At 42.5% G+C, this 24,306-nt stretch overlaps 1 protein-coding gene across 3 annotated transcripts in view; it reads right to left on the bottom strand.

Moving 5' to 3' along the window:
* The window catches only part of STAT6 (signal transducer and activator of transcription 6), a 131,833-nt gene that overhangs the window by 44,595 nt on the left and 62,932 nt on the right, over window positions 1–24,306 (bottom strand). For all 3 annotated transcript variants that reach the window (XM_072134917.1, XM_072134916.1, XM_072134918.1), the window contains exons 2-3: window positions 6,945–7,089; window positions 2,483–2,621 (exon numbers count right to left, since the gene is read on the bottom strand). In XM_072134917.1, the coding sequence (XP_071991018.1) occupies window positions 2,483–2,621; window positions 6,945–7,089 (284 nt within the window). The remainder of the gene's footprint in view (window positions 1–2,482; window positions 2,622–6,944; window positions 7,090–24,306) is intronic.

Genomic DNA, 24,306 nt, shown 5'->3' with positions numbered 1-24,306 from the left:
CTTAGAATTGTAATGTACAGTCTTGGGCGGCTTTTCCCAGTGGGATTTTTGGTTGCCAATTACATAAGTTATAGCTTACAATGTAAAAAAGATGAGAAAGGGTGAAGAGGAACAGAATGGGCTGGAACCCATCCATAAATTGTGCTGGTAGCATTTCCTTCAGTTCTATGTTCTATCAATTTCTTTCCTGCACTGTAAGTTACTGTGTAACCACTGGATGTTTTTAAAAAACTTTTGACCGATTGGCATAGATTTCTCTCCCCCACTGTCCCAGTCGGAAGCTGCAATCGTCTCCTAGACCTTTAGTGATAGTGTAGCCAAGTACAACACATGATCTGAGGCCAGAGAAGTACTAGGAATAGAGACCACAGCAGAGGACCAGAGCAGCAGCAATGGAATGAGGCAGACAGATTGAGCTAAACTCTTTTATTTGTGTTATACAGTGTTCGTTGCCATAGAGTCATTCTTCATTTTCCTGAAAAAGAGTTTGACATTTTTCAAATATATGTGTGTTTTTATTACCTCAGGGGTGTAACTAGAGCTGGGCTCTGTTGTCGAATTATTCTTGGGCTTCCCTCCACATAATTCACCAGATTATATTTGGTAAATCTACACCACCAACTAACCGGCATAGATTGCTGTTAAGATGTGCCAAGAATTTTGAGCCGCATTTACTCCAGCACTTTTGTTATTAATATATGTGTATAAAAAGTGTGAACAGGAGAAGATTTACTATTAGGAAGGCATTAGTTTTTGTGCAAATAATTTTGGGGTATTTAGAAAGAAAGATTAGACGTTCCCTGAAATATGATATTCTTATATTCAATATGATACCAGAATTATATTTCTAAGCACTATTGCTCCCAAGATAATATGCTTCGGAAGTGATGCTCCTCCTGCAGCCTCTAAAAGTGACTCATCCTCGGCAATATATGACACTTCACTTTGGAAATTATTTTTTATAGCTAGATGGGCAAAATTGTTAATAAAAGGACATACCCTGGGAAAGAACATACTGTACTTGAGGGTGCTGGTGGCTTAGTTGTGGAAATGCTGTTGACAGGTTCCCTTTAAAGCATTTTCTTGTAGATTAGAAATTCTTGTTCATTTGTAAGGAAACCGTGCCCATTAGTTACAATGTTATTTCTACATTGCTATGGAAAATCTGTCTACAGGATTGAAGATGGGTCTCACTCTCCTCTCCTGTTTGTTACACAGATGTGAGTATTAACCCTTTTTGTGTTCTCCCTAGCTGTAGTATGCTATGAGCATTATTTTTAAACTTCAAGCTGAGAGTTAAAGGATTCATCCTCCCTTCCCAGAGCTGTTCAATCAAACACATGGAGATTAGATGTGAGCTCCTGCAGCCTCCATAGACACACATGGTACAGGCTGAAATTAGCATCTCTATGGGAGGGAATAGCTTGACTTTTTTTACAAACTAGGCAGAATTTGTTAATGAAAAAAAGTAAAAAAATGTCCATCGCAACACACAATTTAAAAAATGATCTAATATGACGGAAATCTATCATCAAAATCATGCATGATAAATCAGGGACATTTAATCATGGCTCCAGGCACTGTGACTAAGGTAATCTTCTTGTTTCTTTTCATTGTCACCTTCCTTTTAAAATCAACTTTTGAAATTATGCAAATAAGCCTGAAAGGGTGTTTCAAGGTGTTTCTAGAGCCCCTCAGTGCTGCAGCTTCACAAGCTGTTACAATGAGCAGGGCGGGTCTCTCCCTGCCCTATCTACTGCTGCTAGATTACACAGGCGGGGAGGGAGAAAGCTGGTGGGACAGGGGAAACATGTTCTGATTATTGTAACAACCTGTGAATCTCTATCATTGAGCGCCTCTGCTACCATCCCCTGAGAGCCCTTCAATTTCATTAACATAATTATAAAAGTTGATTTTAGAAGGAAGGAGATCATGGATAACAAATATTAGAAGATTACCACAGCCACATTGCCTGGATCTATGAGTAAGTGTCCCTGGTTTATCATGCATACATTTTATGGTAAATTTCATTTAAGCTGATTGTAAGGTTAGGTACCCACTGGCAGGAATTTATTTTTCAGCTTATTTAAAATGTGTGACTATTGACGGATTTGTGCCATGTGGGCCACTTTTCAGAAAAGTGACATGTCAGGGTTGTGGCCTAGTGGGAGGAGCATGAATATAGATCACCTATGTCTCTTAGCCAGTGGTGTATCGTCTGCAGTTGCAATGGCTCATGATAGAGTCAGGATCTTCGTGATATGCTTGTGCCTAGCCATTGTATGATTGTTCCATTCCATATGTCTGCCATTGATTCTCTTTCAACAAGAGAACAAAGTAGTTATCCTACAAAAATACTTATCAAAGGCCACATATCTATGAGGCCAAAATTCTTCTTGCTGGGGCTTTTTGTATGTAGATAACTGAACTTCGGTTAAAGAACTATTCACCAGACAGGTGATACATGCTATATATAACTTACCTTAAAACCTTCCACCCACTGAACAAAATGTGAGTCATTTCCACTGCCATTTGCCCCCTTCTCAAGTTCTTCCACTAATTTAGTTAAGACAGTGTTAGCCATTTCATTACAAAATGGGTCAGCTCCTGTGAGATGTTCCCTGCAGGAAATAATCACAAATTGGAAAGTTCAAGATATGCCAGTCAAAATTTAATAGGAGTCAAGTACAAAGTCACATGTCCATATTGTTAATACAGTTAAGAAATTGACAAAAGAAACAGGCCCATCCGATCATCCAAGAAATATGAAAAAAGTATCAATGTAGTAAAAAAAACCAATGCACTTTAAAGTTTTTTTTGCTCTAAGAAAACATCAATGCGCTTTGCTATTTCTGAAGTGACTCACTTCTGAGGAAGGCTAATATGCAGATCCACATATCTTATGGTACAAAACGACTTTTAAACCACTTTAGAACAGCTATTCCATAGTGTAAACAGGGTCGGCGTTAAGGGGCGGCAAACTGAACATCTGCCCAGGGCCCCCTGTCCTAAAGAGGCCCCCTGCATGTGAACTTTTGTGGGGAGAGGATGTATTGGCCTTTCAATACCCCTTGCTTGAATGTCTGGGTGGAGATTCTTATCATTTATCTCCTGTCTACATATCAATCATCTATCTCCTATAATTTGTCTATTTTCTATCTAAATATCTGTTTATCTATCTAACCATTTATCTATTTAGCTTTTTGTCTATCTATTTATCTATATATCTTCTATCTATCTATCTATATATCTATCTACCTATCTATCTCTCATATCTATTTATCTTCTATTATCTATCTAGCTATCTATATATAATCTAATTTATATTTCTGCATCTATACATCTATCATCTATCTATAAATCTATATCATCTTTAAAATGTATCTTCTATTATCAATCTTCCTCTCATCTGTTCCTCCAATAAAGTTCTCCTACAGTCCCACATTACAGATTGCCTTACCTTACTAATGTGTGTAACTACAAAGTGTTATGATTGTGAAGGGATCAATCTTAATGTGACTGTTCATAAAATAGTTTTATTTTGGGGCCCCACTTTTTGTTTTGCCCAGAGCCCCACTTTGTCTTTACTGGATTATATCTCCAGGATTTAGATATGACAGGAATCCTTGCTCCTGGCCATGACCCATTACAGGGTCATATACCTTAACCTCCAGCTCCCAGTGGTGCAGAGAACAAGGAACAGGGTTGCTGTGTGCTGGTCTGAAGATGAAATCAAATTCATAGGCTAAAGTTTATTCTACACAGAGAAAGAAAGTTTGGTTTAGAGTCCCTGTAGTATTCCTTTTTGTGCTGAAACCTGAAATTAAATTTAAGCCTGTTAAGATTCCTGTTTTGGACTATGTTAATAAACCCTAAACTATTAACCTGGATACATCTGTCTGTATGTGACTGTTTACAGTCTTACTGAAGAGTTCTGTTTTACACCACATGTACAGTATGTTGAATGTTATTGTATGACCAATAAGTTGTAACTCATAAACACAAGTGCTTCTTAATAAATTAGAATATCAGCAAAAAGTTTTTTTCAGTAATTAAATTCAAAAGGTGAAAATCATATATTAGTCATTGGCCCACATTTACCTGTATGTCAAAACTGTACTATGTGCACTTTGCCTGTTTTTGGTGCACTGTGGTTCATGCTGCAGTATCATGGCACATGTAATAAATGTGGCACAAACTCCATCTGAGCACTAATATTCCCCATTAGCTGCACATTTTTTATGTCTTGTCGGACACAGTGTAGATGGGACACAAAACTGGGTGCACTTTATAAATACATGGGCAAGCCATTTGCATGTTCTTTCTAATGCAAAGTCAGACAGAAAACTGTTGCAAACGCTTTATAAATAAAAAAAAGTGTCAGTCCGTGAGTAAGGACTTAATAAGAAAGTCCAAAACGCATACCGGTAGATCTTTTTCCGAGGATCATGCAAGACGTTTCTCTAGATTTTAATATGTTGGAATAAACTACAATATTTTAAAGAAATGGAATAAGGAGTGCTGGAGTTAAACTTTTTTGTTTATCTTTTGGATTATATGGTCTGACAAGATCATTCAATTCTGTGCATCGGGTTCTACAGCAGAATGCTATGACCTGTCTTGTGGAGAAACTGCAAGTGAGCGGTAGCTTTTTTTCTTATCAAAGTGCACCGAGAATAAATGGTGGCCACTTCCCGAGCAGTGCAGTCAGATCAATGAAGACCATGCGCCAGTTTTGATGAATCTGCCGCACTCTGCACCCTCCACAGGTACACTGCACATAGTACAGACTGCACTAGCATTGATAAATGTGGGCCCAAATGTCTAAAATTTGTTGAACACAGAAATGTTAGCATAATGACAAGTATGTATCGTAAATTCCTTTTGCACAAATGACTGCATCAATATATCAGCTGATGGCGCTGGAGGAACACTTAAAATTTTTGCCTCAGGCAGCAAAAATACTAGAATCAGCCCTGTCTGTCCAATGTTCAATGTGCCTGCCAGGGGCTAACATAGTTTGAGGAACTGTAGCCCACATGCATGTTATATAGTTTATGAAGTTGATATGATTATTCAGAGATTTTTCTCACCTTTGCTCTATAACATTCTGCCTGCAGATAGGACCCTATGATCTGCTCAGCTCCTTCTGCTCTATAATATGCTGCCCATTGATAGAACACTGTATACAATAGTTCCAGGTCCTTTTGCTCTATAACATGCTATCTACAGATTGGACACAATCTGCTCAGCTCCACCTGCTCTATAAAGTACAGAAAACACTGCATTCTGCATGGGACAAGTTACTGTAAGGTATTGGTAGTGAATGGTGTAGCTATAGTATCCAGTACAGCATAGTGTACAGCATTTTAAACAATAGAAGTGACCAGAAGAGTGGACAAGCTCTTGACGAGGAATTGATGTCTTTGGGCAAATTTAGTAATAAAGGGATCAGGAATTTAAATAAACTGTCCTACACAATTCTACAATATCTACGTACTTGTAAATTATTCCTGAATGATTAGACTTACAGTAATGACTGGCTTTTCCCCGTGCATTGAAGGGTCATTCAGTGATGCAAATACCATAAAATGCTGGAGCAGTATTTAGCTTGGCACAGTGGGTGAGAACTATTTGAGCTGCCATTGACTAATGGCTAATAATCACATTACCGTCATCTGGCTTGTAGGGATCATATAACAGGTACTTTGTACTACAGCTGGCACAGGGGTTAATCCAGACTCAAACACTGCTATAATTTTTATACAATTGTACCTTCTCTTAACTTTAATATTCATATTAGCCAAAAAAGTGTTAACTTATGTAACAATTTCTAATATATAAAGCTTAGTGTGTGTGTGTGTATGTATATATATATGTCCGCTAAAGGAATCTACACCGTCACATTTACAGACACCAAATTTTGCACAGCCGCTCTGTGTCAGTCAGGGAACGTCATAGAATAGGTTTTGAGCAGAAATGTGAAGTAATATGATGTGAAAAGATGTGAAGTAATATGTGAGGTAAAAGACAACCACCATATATAGGAGGCATTGTCTGCTGTGGCAATAAACAACCAATCAAAACTCAGCTTCTATTCTGCCACAGTTCATTGATATGAGCTCTGAGCTGTTATTGGTTACTATAGGCAATGAGTATAATATAGCTTATGAGTGAGGTAATATGTGAAGTAATATGTGAGGTAATATGAGGTATTATGAGAACCACCATAAACAGGAGCCATTGTCTGCTGCTGCTGTGGCAGTTAGAAGCTGAGCCGTAACTGGTTGCTGTTCTGCTACAGGTCATTAATATGAGCTCTGAGTTTTCATAGGTAATGAATATGTGTTCACACATTGCATTTCGTTTGCAATAAAGCATGCATTTTTAAACGCATCACAACAGGTGAGAAGAGGAAATTTGCCTAATTACATTGTTGTCAACATTGCATTTACAAAACACAGGCATTAATGTGATGTTAACAGCTATTTAACAAATGTTAACACACATATAGAGGTTAACCAAATGTTAACACATGTGTTAACATTGTGTTAGTGCACAGATTTTGTAAATGCAATGTTGTCAGCAATGCAATTAGGAAAATCTCATCTTCTCAGCTGTTGTGATTTGTTTAAAAATTCATGCATTAACACAAATGAAATGCAACGTGTGAATGCAGTCTTAGGTGTGAGGTAAGATGTGAAGTAATATGTGAGGTAATATAATAACCACCATATACAGGACCCATTGTCTACTGTGGCAATAACCAACCAATCAAAGCTCAGCTTCTATTTTGCCACTGGTCATTAATATGAGCTCTGAGTTATTTACAATCCCGGTCAAAGCTGGGATCTACAGCTAGTTGTTCACACAACTAATACATTTGTTTACTGATCATGATCTGATGGTGGCTGTTAAACGAAGGACCATAATAGTTGGCTTACCATGGTTGATTTTCCAGCCAATCACCGAGGTGGTTTCGGACTTTTGGGGGTAATCCACTATACAGTTTTTTAAAGTGTTCATGAGGAATCTTGGACACATAACTCCAGATGGATAGAGCTTTGGCCATATTTTCAGATGTGCCTCCTGAAATATATGAAAAATAATTCCATAAAATGATGAGTCATTATTTACATACTGTAATTCATACTGCACCCATGCCCTGTTTTATTAGCTTAATACTTGTATACATGAACAAACTTTTTCAAGTCTGTCTTTCTTCATGCAATCTTATAATCTGCAACATTCTCAGATTGGATTTGGAATAAGGATCAGTGAACCTGCTTCTGGCGATATAATGGCATGTCATGGTTTTTAGACAGAAACATAACTCAAGCCTCAGGGAAACCTACATTCCCACGAAGACAACATTCTTAAATATAATCAGAACATCAAAATAGCACATTCTCTAATTTACTGTTATTAACAAAAAATGCAGCATTTCACAGATATAATTCCAACTTGTCTCTATCAGTCCTCGTGTACACAATTTTGGTTGCCCCCGGGTCCGACCATAAATCTTTTAACTTCAGACAGGTCAGACAGGACAGATTCTTCTCATTGTGTGTTATAAGCATCTCATGTATTTCATCATCTCTGATCTGTGTCTCATTTCTCTTCCTATGTTTCAGATACAAGTTCAATGTTCAGAAGCTAAATAAAAGTGTAGATAAACCTGTGCCCGGATAATGTAACTAGATTGTCAACACACTGCCTCTCACACAGCACTAGAGGGATCATAATGTGTCTGCTTAGAGAATCCCTGCTCACACTCTAGAATTTTACATTGACCATCACTGAGTTATAGGAGCTAAAACAGCAATAAAACTGAGTCAAATTGTAAAGTTAGCGGGTTAAAATGATGTTTATAGGGAATTAAAATTTGAGAAAATGTAAAATATAATATTTTGTGCTTTATCTGCAACTTTGAAATCACAAACTTTTACTACGGGGAGAATATATCATATATTTTAGTTTAGTTTCTTCCATAAAATGTCTGAGCTTGTAAACTGGCATCTGTTTCTGGACACCATTTGTGAATTATTGTATTTTTGTCCCCTAATAATAATAATACAGAAGGTATATACTTTACACAAGTACATTTTTATAGCAGCCATGTTTGGAATCCAAAGCTTGGTTTACACAACAAAAACTATTATATTGAAAATATAAGATTTTCCAAACGATAATGAAATAGTAGCAAACATGGCACATGTCCAGTACAATGCTAAAAGTAACTTATTAGCTTCCTGCTTTCAAAGCATACATAATGGGCATAAATAAAGGTCATAAAATGAGTCATAATGCAGTCAAAAAAAAAGGAAAAATGGTAGGGCCATACAAAAAGAAAACAGACTCGTTCTATGCAAAATAATTGTACTGTACAGACTGAGGTAATAGACTCATACAATACTAAAGGGTATAAACAGCAGAAACATGCAATAGGAACATTCAGGGCCAGAAATAACAAAGCAATGCAGTAAGCTTGTATAAAAATAAAGATAAGATAAGTATCTACTACATGTAGCATGTAACCTGTACAGCATTCACCCTGCCCTTCTTCCCCACCTTATTCTAGGAAGACAAATGAGTAATATGTGTTTATGGATGCATGAGCATGTCCATTACTGAGTCATCACTCATTAATTCCAGTACAACTTTGTTTTGTGGTGGTGTGATCTCAATCCCTGTGTAGTCAGTGTTACCTATTAGTGTAGCTGGACTTGTTACACTCCTGAATTGAGATCTCTCTGTTAAACGACTGAAGAGATCTCGCTCACACCAGTGCACCAAGTTCAGATACAATTCTTTAAGACTGTTGCAGACAGAACTCTGGTAGACTCTCTTTAAAGGACACCTGTCATCAGGTCTGTGTCACTTGTCCTGTCACTACTACCTGTTGGAGCAGCTCACAAGGATCCCATCCCAGCCTTTATCTAGTTATTTCATACATTATTCATTGTAAAATCATCTATTTTTTATCATGTAAATGAGGCTGGTCACATGGTCAGAGGCAGTGATGTCACCCCTGTTACCCCTCCCCTCTTCTCCCCCTGCTCATGTCTGTGTGTAATGTATAGTAAAGCATGGCTAGTGTGTGCTGCATCTGCTGTCATGCTGCATCCTCCTAATACACAGACACAGACATCAGCTACACAAGTACCTGACATGTTCTTCTATAACATGGCTGCAGCCTGGAGCTGCTGTATCTCTCCTATACACATACACACATGCACACACACAGGCTGCAGGGGGCATGGCCACCAGCAAGCACATGGAGCAGCCATCACATCATTATACAGCCTCACATCATTACACAGGCTGTCAGTCAAGCACTGGGGGTGTGGCTGCGCCTCCCACTCATGAATAAGCTGGGCAGCTTGAATATGCTAATGACTCATTGGACATTTCACAGGTCATTTGCATACAGCTTTAGGACCTCATTGCTTAAGTTTACAGGCATGTAGAAGGACAATGAAGGGATAGAGGCAATGCTCTCTAATGGCAGTTTATGAAAATATGTTTAGTTTAGGGGGGTTATTTTGCCTGACGGGTTCTCTTTAATCTCTAGGTAATTATATGGACCAGTAATACTATAAGGGGTTACATGTAACCTCTGGAAAGAATAATTTATTCCTAATTAAATGTGGTAGAAATCTTTTGTACACCTGACAATAGTTTATGTCAATATGGCAGGACAGATGTGTAGATGTAGTTCCAATACAAGACACTACCATTGGTCAGGAGAGGAGCTGCTTTAAGAAGAAAGCAGCCATGTTTTTCAACCTCCAGACAACCCTTTTAAATCATATCAAATTCACCACCTGCAAAAATTCATCAGCCAAGTGTTTGTAAGTTCGCTGTTTCAGAGATTTGTATCTAGGGCTTAAACCGCCCTGATCAGTTGTAAAGGTGACTTTCAAATTAACTCTTTCATGGCTGCCCGGTATCGGGACGAGAGCACAAAACCAAGACACACCAGTCTCTTAGTAAATGTAGAATCCCCCCAGTTTATTAGTGCTCACCTGCATGTATCAATTACAGAGTCATCAGCATACGGGGGCAAGGTGTGTAGCATACTATATGGATTATGATTCTTGGCGCCATGTTCCCACTTCCTAGCATACTAGAGCAAAAATATAGGAAGGACATACTGGTCTCTCATTAAATGTCAAGGAGAAGCTGGCAGGTGAGCAAACAGATTACATAAAAATGAAGTTTGAATTATGACATTAGCTGGACAGTGCTTGACCCCCGGCATGACCCCCGGTTAATCGGCTAATACAATACAGGCAGTCCCCGGGTTACGTACAAGATAGGGTCCGGAGGTTTGTTCTTAAGTTGAATTTGTATGTAAGTCGGAACTGTATATTTTATAATTGTAGATCCAGACTAAAAAAATTTTTGGCCTCAGTGATAACTGGAGTTTAAACATTTTTTGTTGTAATGGGGCCCAGGATTATCCATAAAGCTTCATTACAGACACCTTACAGCTGATCATTGCAGTCTGGGACTATAGTAAAGCATCCAGAAAGCTTCACCAGAGGTCAGAAGGGTGTGTCTGTAACTATGGGTTGTCTGTAAGTCGGGTGTCCTTAAGTACAGGGGAGGGGACCGCCTGTAATGGGCGCTTGATCCAAAATGGCCGCTGTAGAGGAATATATCACTAACCACTGTATTAAATTCTTACTGTCATCCTTACTGTCATCATCTCACCAATAAAGTTTGTACACAATTTCTATTGAATCTGGTAATAATTATTATAAAAGTACTACAAAAAACTCCAAAAACGAATGGACCGTACAGTCATTCTTCAGTGCTTACCATATTTGTGGTAACAAGAAGGTGTGAAAAATATTGCTTTATTTCACTTCCTTTTCTCTCTTTCATCTGATAAATAATTTTGCTTTAGAATGTTGGTTTCATAAAATACAGAACCCAAGTCCTCAAACAAATTCAGAATTGCTGCGTTCCTTCATTCTATCCTTTAAAAAACGTACATACTAATAATTCTACCATGTGTGATTATACCCTTATGTATATCTCCCTGATATCTGCCTTCAGAGAAGAGCCTGAACAATTACAATATTAATTCCCCATAGCATAATGTATTGGGAAAGAGTTCATAAACATCTGAGAGCCAGTCATTCCCAGACAATTTATCAAAGCAACACAGATCATGGTTCTAACCTATAACTGATAACCATGTCCATTGTATAAGATCCAATTATATGCATAAATAACAGATAGTGTAGCATTTATATAGCATTTCCCATTATTCTGGGTGTTGGTGGGGATCAGTGAAAGATGTGGCTGCAATAGAAATCAATGAAACTCGTATCACTCTTTTCCTGAATACTATATCCTGTAAAGGGTTAGAAGCTTACCAAAGAAAGTGCCCAAAAGAAACAAAATGAAGAAAGCAAATAAGTTTAAAATAGTCCTAAACTTCTGCCCGAAATAAATCTGATGTTGCATCATGATGATGAAGTGTAATTGAAGCATAGGGAAGTAATGATAAAATTCAATTATGTTTAGTGAACTAGTGAATGTTTTCAGATATACAGGCCCACATTTATTAAAGTGTTTGCACCACTTTTCTGTCTGACTTTGTACTGAAAAGAATGTGCAAACTTCTTGCACATGTACTTAGTGTATGCGCCAGTTTTGTGTTGTGGTTGCACTGTGCCCTACAAGACAGAAAAAATGTGCACCTAAAGGGGCGACTTACTGCTTAGTCAGACCGTGCTCAACGATCCTGTCCCAAGGGCGCCACAATTCTGCAGCATGAACAAAGTGCACCGAAAAACATGGTGCAATCTGCCGGAGCAGCGCAGGGGACGCCAGATTAATGAAGAACGTGTGACACGATTCATGTATCTGTCGCACTCTGCACATTTCACAAGTAAACTGCACATAGTGATAAATGTGGGCCACAGTGTGTTATATGTAAAATTAGACCTGTAGATTTGAGGCTACAACACCATGGAGGGCATTTATCAGCGCTTCTATGACAGTTTGGCGTAGAAGCATTGAAATAATCACAATTTCTTGCACACAGCAAAAAAATTGCGATTATTTTGCGATTACCCCACTTGCCACTCTAGAAAACCTGCATCTAAGACATGATTCATTGACCCAAGTATAACCCCTGTTCACTGCTCTCTCATATTTCTGTGACGTCCCCTCCTAGAATATGTGCCTGCAGTATTTTCACAGCAGTGTATATGTGCACAGCTGCTAATATCATAGCTCACAAGGCAGCAGTTATTAGTCACGTAACCACCATGCCCGAAATCTGTATCTCTTGGGACATTTCTCTTTGCAGTGTGTGAGTTAGGAGGAAGTGGAGGTAGGATGAGTGTGTGTTTGAGTATTAGTGTACAGGCGGTCCCCTACTTAAAAACACCCGACTTACAGACGACCCTTAGTTACAAACGGACCTCTGGATGTTGGTAAGTTACTGTACTTTAACCCTAGGCTACAATAAACAGCTGTAACAGTTATTAAAGGCGTCTGTAATTTATCGTTAATCCTGGTTCTTATGACAATCCCACATTTTTTAAATCCAATTGTCACAGAGACCAAAAACAATTTGGCTGAGGTTACAATTATAAAATATACAGTTCCGACTTACATACAAATTCAACTTAAGAACAAACCTACAGAACCTATCTTGTATGTAACCTGGGGACTGCCTGTACTGTATGTACCCTCGTAGGAAAGCCTTTGCCTTATGCCTGGAATGGTACTTTGGTTACTTTCTGAAAAAAAGTCTTAAAATGTCATAAACCATAGTGTCTTGTGTTTGAGGGCTCTAAACCCTAAACATTTTAATATAGGAGCAGTATATTGACAGTAGCATTATTAATTTCATTTGAAATAGAATACCACATACAATAGTATAACAATATAAATAATAGTATTAAAAAAGGTTTACAACTATGAAAACATAATAAAAATAAATAAACACGTTAGGTACACCCATGTCCCAAAATGTCCGATATATCAAAATATTTCCCTGACGTGAAGGCTATAACATAAAATTACATTCAAATGTCCGAATCAGCACTTTTCCCCATTGTTCCTGACATAAAACATTTTTTGCTGCACAAACCAGAACAGACATAAAACAAACGTTTGACACCACTTTTGTTTGATTCAGTTAATGTGGCGGGGGAGGGGGGGCTGTCTGACCTTTTGAACTTTACAATTTAGTTAATATCTTCAAAACAAAAGCAGCCCAAACAAAAATTTGAGCAACACAAACATTGCAGAACTGATTGGCACCAGTTTTGTTTGATTTGGGTTATGGGGGGGGGGGGGGGGGAGTGCTGTATAACCTCTGATGAACTCTGGAAACTTTTAATATCTTAAAAATATTTGCAGCACAAATGAAAATTTCTGCTGCACAAATGTAGCACAAATGTTTGACACCTTGATATTTAATCAAGGTGGGGGGGCCAACCTCACTCAGGTTTGTACTACCTCTGTAGTGCAGTGTATTATACTGTCAGTTACTGACAGGCTTTCTATTATTCCATACATCTGGTATGGCCTAATAGAATGAAACAGGAAGTTTAGAGGTCTCGGAGTGCATATATATATATAGTTTGCTGATAATGTGGAAGATGTGATGAATATATAAACATTATTGAATCTGATGGAGGAACCACTAGGCAATACGATAGGGTTAACAACAAATAATACTAGTGATAAAAAGTATATATTTCTGACAAATATCCAATAGACACACATTATCACCTACACAGACACACATTATAAATACAGTTGTATTAGCATTTCTAGTGAGAATATGTAAATATGATAGAAAACATGAATTATATCTTAATCTATGTGTGCAGACAGGGATGGTAAATATTGGTATTGGACTTTAAGTTGACTATGCACTTTTATTACTTTATTTATAGCTATTTGTCCAATGCTAGTTTATTTGGCAGCTACTTTGTATAATTTTTCAGCCAAGTATGGTAAGTATAGAAGCAAGCGGAGGTACGGCACTGTGGATCATGGGCGGAGCACAGTTTGGGATTATCGGCCAGACAATTGGTATTGCCGTGCAATTATACTGAACTGAGAACCCAGACAAATGTTAAGGGGCCCCCTACAAATCACAGTTACCTGCCAATACATATATAATCTGCATGTTCAATTTAAATCATAATTTAATATTGCTGACCTATTCTCAAGATAGTTCTTAATCAACACTACAAGATTGGTGGAGGTTCAATGCCTGTAAAGCCCATGATCAGTGATTTCTGCAACATAGAGAACAGAGTCAGAAGCATAGGTCCAAACTCTGTAACACCAGGTGCTGGAGGAACCCACAGGGGCGTTACAACAGCCGTAGCGTAGAAGCCGTAGCGTAGCAGCCGCCCGCATTGCCCAGGGGTCTGGGATGGACGGCAGAACCACAGTTTATTATTGCCGTCCCCCCAGGTCCAGGCCACATAACGTGAAGTTGAAGCAAACGCCACATCAATACTACATAAATGCGGCGTTAACGCCACGTGAAGTGCAAATGTGACCTAAAAAAGCGAATGCAATGTAAATGCACCACAAGCACCATTTAAATGTAAACACGATGCAAATAAGACATAAACGCCAAAGTTGCATAACCGTAAGGCAACGCGAATGCCACTTAAGAGTAAGCGCAGTGTAAAGTTAAACTTCCATGTTAGTGTTTAAAATGAACGTAGAAAAAGATCACAGCTCGTTACTATTCATAGTTGCTGCTGATTGGACAGGATGAGAGAAGATTAGCATAACACAAGCCTGCAGCTCCAGCTCTTGTGACTGATATCTCCACAACTGTAGGGGCTATAAAGAAGACGCAAGGAGCCCCTGAATCTGTGTAGCAGCCCCTCTTCTTTAAGGTTTATGCTCCGTTTTACCACAACACAGGCTGGATTCCAAGGTAACCTGTCACCAGCGTCTATACATATAATTCCCTCCAGCTGTTTATACAGCCTGTAGACTGCAGGGCAGTACAAGCACGTTTAAACGAGTGTCTCTTGAATAGTTTGGGTATAAAATGAATCAATATCAGATAAAAACCTTTTAATCCTGGGCTGGCATTTGCACTGACTTGCAATGTGAGATATCAGCATTCTTAAAATTCAACCTCTACATGACAGCATTTCATACAAATTTTCCATGTACATATACATTTTTTACATTTCCAAGGAATTATGATAGATTGACTGAAACATGTATCTCTGGTAGTAACATAACATAACTGAAGCATGTTATTTCTGGTAGTAACATATTATAGGAAACTCCAGAAATCTTTTTAAACTTCAGTATTATACAGAACATGAAAAACAGAACAGATATGAAAAAATGCTGAGCCATACAGGAAAACCCATTGGACCACATTTATTAAAGGGGTTTTTTGTCTGACTTTGCACTAGAAAGAATGTGCAAACTGCTTGCACATGTTTTTATAAAGTGTCTTGGCTAATTTTGTGTCATGGCTACACGTCTACTCAGAGCAGCTGGTCGTGCATGCGCGGGCTGCCCCATTCATCTCTAAGGAGCTGCCAGAGATTGCCTGTGCATGCGCGACTGGCTGCTCAGGTCATCTCAGGGTGCGACTTGGGTACATTGGACTCCTGTTCTCGTGATCCGTGGGGGTCCCATCACTGAAACCCCCGCTGACCGGCAAGTTATCCACAGGAAAGGGCCTAACTTTCTTCGTAGGAAAACCCCTTTAAGCCCTTTCAAGAAGTGGCAATCAGAATTGGGTAAAACATTTCCTAGCATAAATTGAAAAATTGCAAATTAGGCAAAAAAGTCCTCTATGAATGCTAACCTTATGTTTGTTTGTTATAAAATCTTAATTAGGTGGCCTCTAAGATCTTTCCTGCTTCTCGGATCTACACCCGCATGCTATAACAGATCTTTAGAAATGACAGACTCCGGAGTTAAGGTTTTAGGGGCCCCTGGGAGAAAAATCGGGTGGGTACCCATCACAAATTTTCTTGTTGAGCAAACTTTTTGTTAATAGGCTTCCCTCGAATTCTGCAGAACCTCATCGTACACACATGCATCATTTGTAGAGCACAGTGAAAGTCGTAAAACACTGAGCCCGCAAGAAAGCAAATGCTTTTTTTTTGCCAATTTACCATATTTGGAATTTTTCCCAGCCTCCCACTACACAACATGGAATAATAAATAACGTCACTGAGAAGTAAATTTGTGTTAAATGAGGTAATACATTCCCTTTACAGGTGCAGACACATGGTCCAGCAATCACATGCTTCCCATGCTGATGACCACCTAAATAAGCAAAGCTAAACCCATGAGTGACTTTTCCTGAAGCAGTTGGTAGCTGAGCCAAGTAGCTGCTACTTCCACTCTGCAGCAGGATTATCAGAAGCAGTTTTCAAAGCCAAAAGCAGGTGTGGATCATAATGGGTGAGAACATATAATTGAGAGTTGCTACGTTTCCTTTTCTTTTCACTCCACCCCTGGTTTGGACATCAAGAACTGCATCTGAAAAATTAAATGTGTGGATGCAAAAGGAACCTGTCCACAGACATAGTAATTAGAGATGAGCGAACACTAAAATGCTCGGGTACTCGTTATTCGAGACGAACTTTTCCCGATGCTCGAGTGCTCGTCTCGAATAACGAACCCCATTGAAGTCAATGGGAGACTCGAGCATTTTTCAAGGGGACCAAGGCTCTGCACAGGGAAGCTTGGCCAAACACCTGGGAACCTCAGAAAAGGATGGAAACACCACGGAAATGGACAGGAAACAGCAGGGGCAGCATGCATGGATGCCTCTGAGGCTGCATAATCGCACCATTATGCCAAAATTATGGGCAACAGCATGGCCATGACAGAGTGACAGAATGAAGCTAGATAGCATCTAAAACATCCAATAATTGACCCTGACACTATAGGGGACGGCATGCAGAGGCAGCGGCAGCAGGCTAGAGAGTGTCATGGCGACATACCCTAAATGGACTCAGGCTTCAAACCAATGGGTGGCAGAGAGGAACCAAAGGAGGTGAGCAAGAAGCGCTCAAATAATATCGGTACATGATAAAAGTTTGCCAGTATATTTTGTGGATTACACAGCAGGGTGGCGACAAAGTTAACATGGAAGCCATGAAAACAACCCAAAATTCTGCCTGACACAGCTCGTTTGATAAGGGGACCATGTATGGAGGCAGTGAACTAGTAGTAGATTAAAGGTGCTGCAGTTAAAACTATGTTAGTTGGATCTTGGCATGGAGCTGGCGCTCCGCTGCCAGGCGAGCTTTCGCCAATCCAAGCCCCTGTCTCTAGGCTACTCCCCAAACAGCACTTCTAAGAACCTTTTGTATAAGATCAAGTGTAGTAGCGTTCTTATAAGTTTAGGATATGCCGGGTGAGGGGAATGTAAACAGATGCGCAAGAAGCGCTGAAATAATATCCCTAAATGGTAAAAGTTTGCAAGTATATTTTGGGGATTACACAGCAGGGTGGCGACAAAGTTAACAACTTTGATGTGGAATGCCCTGTAATAGCTCTTGGGCGGTGTGCCTTTTATCGCCTAGGCTCAGCAGTTTCAGCACCGCCTGCTGTCGCTTAGCGACGGCACTGCTGCTGTGCCTAGAGCTACCGACTGATGGCGCCATGCCCACGGATGGTAATTCGGAGGAGGAGGAGGTGGAGGAGGGGTGGGAGGAGGTATAGTAGGCCTTTGAGACCTGGACCGAGGTAGGCCCCGCAATTCTCTGCGTCGGCAGTATATGACCAGCCCCAGGGTCAGACTCGGTCCCAGCCTGCACCAAGTTAAGTGTAGTAGCGTTCTTATAAGTTTGGGATATGGCGGGTGAGGGGAATGTAAACAGATGCGCAAGAAGCGCATGATGCGCATGGAGCTGGCGTTCCGCTGCCAGGCGAGCTTTCGCCAATCCAAGCCCCTGTCTCTAGGCTACTCCCCAAACAGCACTTCTAAGAACCTTTTGTATAAGATCAAGTGTAGTAGCGTTCTTATAAGTTTAGGATATGCCGGGTGAGGGGAATGTAAACAGATGCGCAAGAAGCGCTGAAATAATATCCCTAAATGGTAAAAGTTTGCAAGTATATTTTGGGGATTACACAGCAGGGTGGCGACAAAGTTAACAACTTTGATGTGGAATGCCCTGTAATAGCTCTTGGGCGGTGTGCCTTTTATCGCCTAGGCTCAGCAGTTTCAGCACCGCCTGCTGTCGCTTAGCGACGGCACTGCTGCTGTGCCTAGAGCTACCGACTGATGGCGCCATGCCCACGGATGGTAATTCGGAGGAGGAGGAGGTGGAGGAGGGGTGGGAGGAGGTATAGTAGGCCTTTGAGACCTGGACCGAGGTAGGCCCCGCAATTCTCTGCGTCGGCAGTATATGACCAGCCCCAGGGTCAGACTCGGTCCCAGCCTGCACCAAGTTAAGTGTAGTAGCGTTCTCATAAGTTTGGGATATGGCGGGTGAGGGGAATGTAAACAGATGCGCAAGAAGCGCATGATGCGCATGGAGCTGGCGTTCCGCTGCCAGGCGAGCTTTCGCCAATCCAAGCCCCTGTCTCTAGGCTACTCCCCAAACAGCACTTCTAAGAACCTTTTGTATAAGATCAAGTGTAGTAGCGTTCTTATAAGTTTAGGATATGCCGGGTGAGGGGAATGTAAACAGATGCGCAAGAAGCGCTGAAATAATATCCCTAAATGGTAAAAGTTTGCCAGTATATTTTGTGGATAACACAGCAGGGTGGCGACAAAGTTAACAACTTTGATGTGGAATCCATGAAAACAACCCAAATTTCTGCCTGACACACCTCGTTTGATAAAGGGACGATGTATGGAGGCAGCTATATGGACGACTTTTGGAGGTAGCAATGGAGACAACGTGTGGAGGCTGCTATGGAGACAATTTAATTTGGATAGTGCCTGTATGTGGCAGTCCCAAACATTTTTCAAACCAGAGGAGCAGGTAGGTGGCCCTCCAGTAAAATGGGATAGATTGAGTGCCTGTATGTGGCAGTCCCAAAAATGTTTCAAACCAGAGGAGCAGGTAGGTGGCCCTCCAGTAAAATGGAATAGATTGAGTGCCTGTATGTGGCAGTCCCAAAAATTGTTCAAACCAGAGGAGCAGGTAGGTGGCCCTGCAGTAAAATGGAATAGATTGAGTGCCTGTATGTGGCAGTCCCAAAAATTGTTCAAACCAGAGGAGCAGGTAGGTGGCCCTGCAGTAAAATGGAATAGATTGAGTGCCTGTATGTGGCAGTCCCAAAAATGTTTCAAACCAGAGGAGCAGGTAGGTGGCCCTCCAGTAAAATGGAATAGATTGAGTGCCTGTATGTGGCAGTCCCAAAAATTGTTCAAACCAGAGGAGCAGGTAGGTGGCCCTCCAGTAAAATGGAATAGATTGAGTGCCTGTATGTGGCAGTCCCAAAAATTGTTCAAACCAGAGGAGCAGGTAGGTGGCCCTGCAGTAAAATGGAATAGATTGAGTGCCTGTATGTGGCAGTCCCAAAAATTGTTCAAACCAGAGGAGCAGGTAGGTGGCCCTGCAGTAAAATGGAATAGATTGAGTGCCTGTATGTGGCAGTCCCAAAAATGTTTCAAACCAGAGGAGCAGGTAGGTGGCCCTGCAGTAAAATGGAATAGATTGAGTGCCTGTATGTGGCAGTCCCAAAAATTGTTCAAACCAGAGGAGCAGGTAGGTGGCCCTGCAGTAAAATGGAATAGATTGAGTGCCTGTATGTGGCAGTCCCAAAAATGTTTCAAACCAGAGGAGCAGGTAGGTGGCCCTCCAGTAAAATGGAATAGATTGAGTGCCTGTATGTGGCAGTCCCAAAAATTGTTCAAACCAGAGGAGCAGGTAGGTGGCCCTGCAGTAAAATGGAATAGATTGAGTGCCTGTATGTGGCACTCACAAAAATTGTTTCAAACAGAGGACCGGGTAGGTGGCCCTCCAGAAAAATTAAATGCATGAAGTACTATAGCAAGAGCCAGTGGGCCCTGTCAAAAAATAGCCAGTTTCCTCTGCTTTACTGTACAAAGAGGAGGAGAAGGAGGAAAATGAGGAGGAGGAGGAGGAGTGGATCAATTATTCAGGTTGAGCTTCCTTCACCTGGTAGAGATTGGAAATTCTGAGAAATCCAGCCTTTATTCATTTTAATAAGCGTCAGCCTGTCAGCGCTGTCAGTCGACAGGCGTGTACGCTTATCGGTGATGATGCCACCAGCTGCACTGAAAACCCGCTCGGACAAGACGCTAGCGGCAGGGCAGGCAAGAACCTCCAAGGCGTACAGCGCCAGTTCGTGCCACATGTCCAGCTTTGAAACCCAGTAGTTGTAGGGAGCTGTGTGATCATTTAGGACGATGGTATGGTCAGCTACGTACTCCCTCACCATCTTTCTGTAAAGATCAGCCCTACTCTGCCGAGACTGGGGACAGGTGACAGTGTCTTGCTGGGGTGACATAAAGCTGGCAAAAGCCTTGTAAAGCGTACCCTTGCCAGTGCTGGACAAGCTGCCTGCTCGCCTACTCTCCCTCGCTACTTGTCCCGCAGAACTACGCACTCTGCCGCTAGCGCTGTCAGAAGGGAAATACTGTTTCAGCTTGTGCACCAGGGCCTGCTGGTATTCATGCATTCTCACACTCCTTTCCTCTCCAGGGATGAGAGTGGGAAGATTTTGCTTGTACCGTGGGTCCAGGAGAGTGAACACCCAGTAATCGGTGCTGGAATAAATTCTTTGAACGCGAGGGTCACGGGATAGGCAGCCTAGCATGAAATCTGCCATATGCGCCAGAGTACCAACGCGTAAGAATTCACTCCCCTCACTGGCCTGACTGTCCATTTCCTCCTCCTCCAACTCCTCCAACTCCTCTTCTTCTGCCCATACACGCTGAACAGTGAAGGACTCAACAATGGTCCCCTCTTGTGTCTCGCCAACATTCTCCTCCTCTTCCTCCTCATCCTCCTCCACCTCCACCTCCTCCGATATGCGCTGAGAAACAGACCTCAGGGTGCTTTGGCTATCAACAAGGGAATATTCTTCCCCCGTCTCTTGTGACGAGCGCAAAGCTTCCGACTTCATGCTGACCAGAGAGTTTTTCAACAGGCCAAGCAGCGGGATGGTGAGGCTGATGATGGCGGCATCGCCACTGACCATCTGTGTTGACTCCTCAAAGTTACTCAGCACCTGACAGATATCAGACATCCACGTCCACTCCTCATTGTAGACTTGAGGAAGCTGACTGACCTGACTACCAGTTCTGGTGGAAGTTGACATCTGGCAGTCTACAATCGCTCTGCGCTGCTGGTAAACTCTGGATAACATGGTCAGTGTTGAATTCCACCTCGTGGGCACGTCGCACAACAGTCGGTGAGCGGGCAGTTGGAGGCGGCGCTGCGCTGCCCTGAGAGTGGCAGCATCTGGGCTGGACTTCCTGAAATGCGCACAGATGCGGCGCACCTTCGTGAGCAAATCAGACAGATTGGGGTATGTCTTGAGGAAACGCTGCACTATCAGATTTAACACATGGGCCAGGCATGGCACATGTGTCAGTCTGCCGAGTTGCAGAGCCGCCACCAGGTTACGGCCGTTGTCACACACAACCATTCCCGGCTTGAGGTTCAGCGGTGCCAGCCACAGATCAGTCTGCGCCGTGATGCCCTGTAATAGCTCTTGGGCGGTGTGCCTTTTGTCGCCTAGGCTCAGCAGTTTGAGCACCGCCTGCTGTCGCTTAGCGACGGCACTGCTGCTGTGCCTAGAGCTACCGACTGATGGCGCCGTGCCCACGGATGGTAGTTCGGAGGAGGAGGTGGAGGAGGGGTGGGAGGGGATGGAGGCATAGTAGGCCTGAAACACCTGGACCGAGGTAGGCCCCGCAATCCTCGGCGTCGGCAGTATATGAGCAGCCCCAGGGTCAGACTCGGTCCCAGCCTCCACCAAGTTAACCCAATGTGCCGTCAGCGATATATAGTGGCCCTGCCCGGCAGCACTCGTCCACGTGTCCGTGGTCAGGTGGACCTTGTCAGAAACGGCGTTGGTCAGGGCACGGATGATGTTGTCTGACACGTGCTGGTGCAGGGCTGGGACGGCACATCGGGAAAAGTAGTGGCGGCTGGGGACCGAATACCGAGGGGCGGCCGCCGCCATGAGGTTGCGAAAGGCCTCGGTCTCTACTAGCCTATAGGGCAGCATCTCCAGGCTAAGCAATCTGGAAATGTGCACATTAAGGGCTTGGGCGTGCGGGTGGGTTGCACTATATTTGCGTTTCCGCTCCAGCGTCTGGGGTATGGAGAGCTGAACGCTGGTGGATGCTGTGGAGGATCGTGGAGGCGACGATGGGGTTTTTGTGGCAGGGTCCTGGGCAGGGGGCTGACTAGCAGCTGACACAGGGGAAGGAGCAGTGGTGTGCACGGCCGGAGGTGAACGGGCTTGTTGCCACTGAGTGGGGTGCTTAGCATTCATATGCCTGCGCATACTGGTGGTAGTTAAGCTAGTAGTGGTGGAACCCCTGCTGAGCCTGGTTTGGCAAATGTTGCACACCACAGTCCGTCGGTCATCCGGTGTTTCCTTAAAGAACCTCCACACTTCTGAAGATCTAGCCCTCGCCGCAAGAGCCCTCACCACGGGAGCTTCACTAGTTGACAGTGGCGCTGATGCACCAGCTCTGGCCCTGCCTCTCCGTCTGGCCCCACCACTGCCTCTTCCAACCTGTTCAGGTCGAGGACTCTCCTCCGTCTCAGAAGCACTGTGTTCACCCGGCCTCTCAACCCAGCTTGGGTCTGTCACCTCATCATCCTCCGATCCCTCAGTCTGCTCCCCCCTCGGACTTCCTGCCCTGACAACAACTTCCCCACTGTCTGACAACCGTGTCTCCTCATCGTCGGACACCTCTTTACACACTTCCACTACGTCAAGAAGGTCATCATCACCCACAGACTGTGACTGGTGGAAAACCTGGGCATCGGAAAATTGCTCAGCAGCAACCGGACAAGTGGTTTGTGACTGTGGGAAGGGTCCAGAAAACAGTTCCTCAGAGTATGCCGGTTCAAATGCCAAATTTTCCTGGGAGGGGGCAGACTGGGGGGGAGGAGGCTGAGGTGCAGGAGCTGGAGGAGTGGCGATTTCGGTGACATGGGTGGACTGCGTGGAAGACTGACTGGTGGTGGACAAATTGCTCGAAGCATTGTCAGCAATCCACGACATCACCTGTTCGCACTGTTCTGGCCTCAACAGTGCTCTACCACGAGTCCCAGTAACTTCAGACATGAACCTAGGGAGTGTAGCTCTGCGGCGTTCCCCTGCTCCCTCATCAGCAGGTGGTGTCTCACCCCGCCCAGGACCACGGCCTCTGACCCCTGCAGTAGTTGGACGCCCACGTCCCCGCCCTCGTCCTCTACCCCTAGCCCTCGGGTTAAACATTTTTAAAATGAGAGTTATAACTTTATTTTTTTTTTTACTTTTTTTTGTTTTTTTTTGTGTTTTTTTTTTTTTTTTGTGTTTTTTGTTTTTTTTTTGAGTTTTTAAAACCAAACAATGCTATCCTATTGCTATGGCTATTTTCTAGCCAAGTATCAAAGGAAGCACAGTACTATGCCAGATGAGATGACACTGAGTTATTGCCTAATAGAAATCCAACCCCTACTGAATTTTGCCACTTCGGCCTTTGCTATGGATATGTGCGCCACTAAGCGCAGAACACAGCGGTCGCAAGTCCCACTACAAATTGCTCAGAATTGGCAAGTACATGCACTGCAGAAACTACAGCCACCAGCAGATCAACCAGAAATCAAATATATAGAACGCTACTGTAGGCTTCAAGATCAAGAAGCTGTTTGTATTCTCCTATGGCTATTTTCTAGCCAAGTATCAAAGGAAGCACAGTACTATGCCGGATGAGATGACACTGAGTTATTGCCTAATAGAAATCCAACCCCTACTGAATTTTGCCACTTCGGCCTTTGCTATGGATATGTGCGCCACTAAGCGCAGAACACAGCGGTCGCAAGTCTCACTACAAATTGCTCAGAATTGGCAAGTACATGCACTGCAGAAACTACAGCCACCAGCAGATCAACCAGAAATCAAATATATAGAACGCTACTGTAGGCTTCAAGATCAAGAAGCTGTTTGTATTCTCCTATGGCTATTTTCTAGCCAAGTATCAAAGGAAGCACAGTACTATGCCGGATGAGATGACACTGAGTTATTGCCTAATAGAAATCCAACCCCTACTGAATTTTGCCACTTCGGCCTTTGCTATGGATATGTGCGCCACTAAGCGCAGAACACAGCGGT

This window comes from Engystomops pustulosus, chromosome 2 (assembly GCF_040894005.1).
Source record: "Engystomops pustulosus chromosome 2, aEngPut4.maternal, whole genome shotgun sequence".
NCBI classification, from domain to species: domain Eukaryota; kingdom Metazoa; phylum Chordata; class Amphibia; order Anura; family Leptodactylidae; genus Engystomops; species Engystomops pustulosus.
This window is presented reverse-complemented; position numbering and strand designations above follow the sequence as displayed.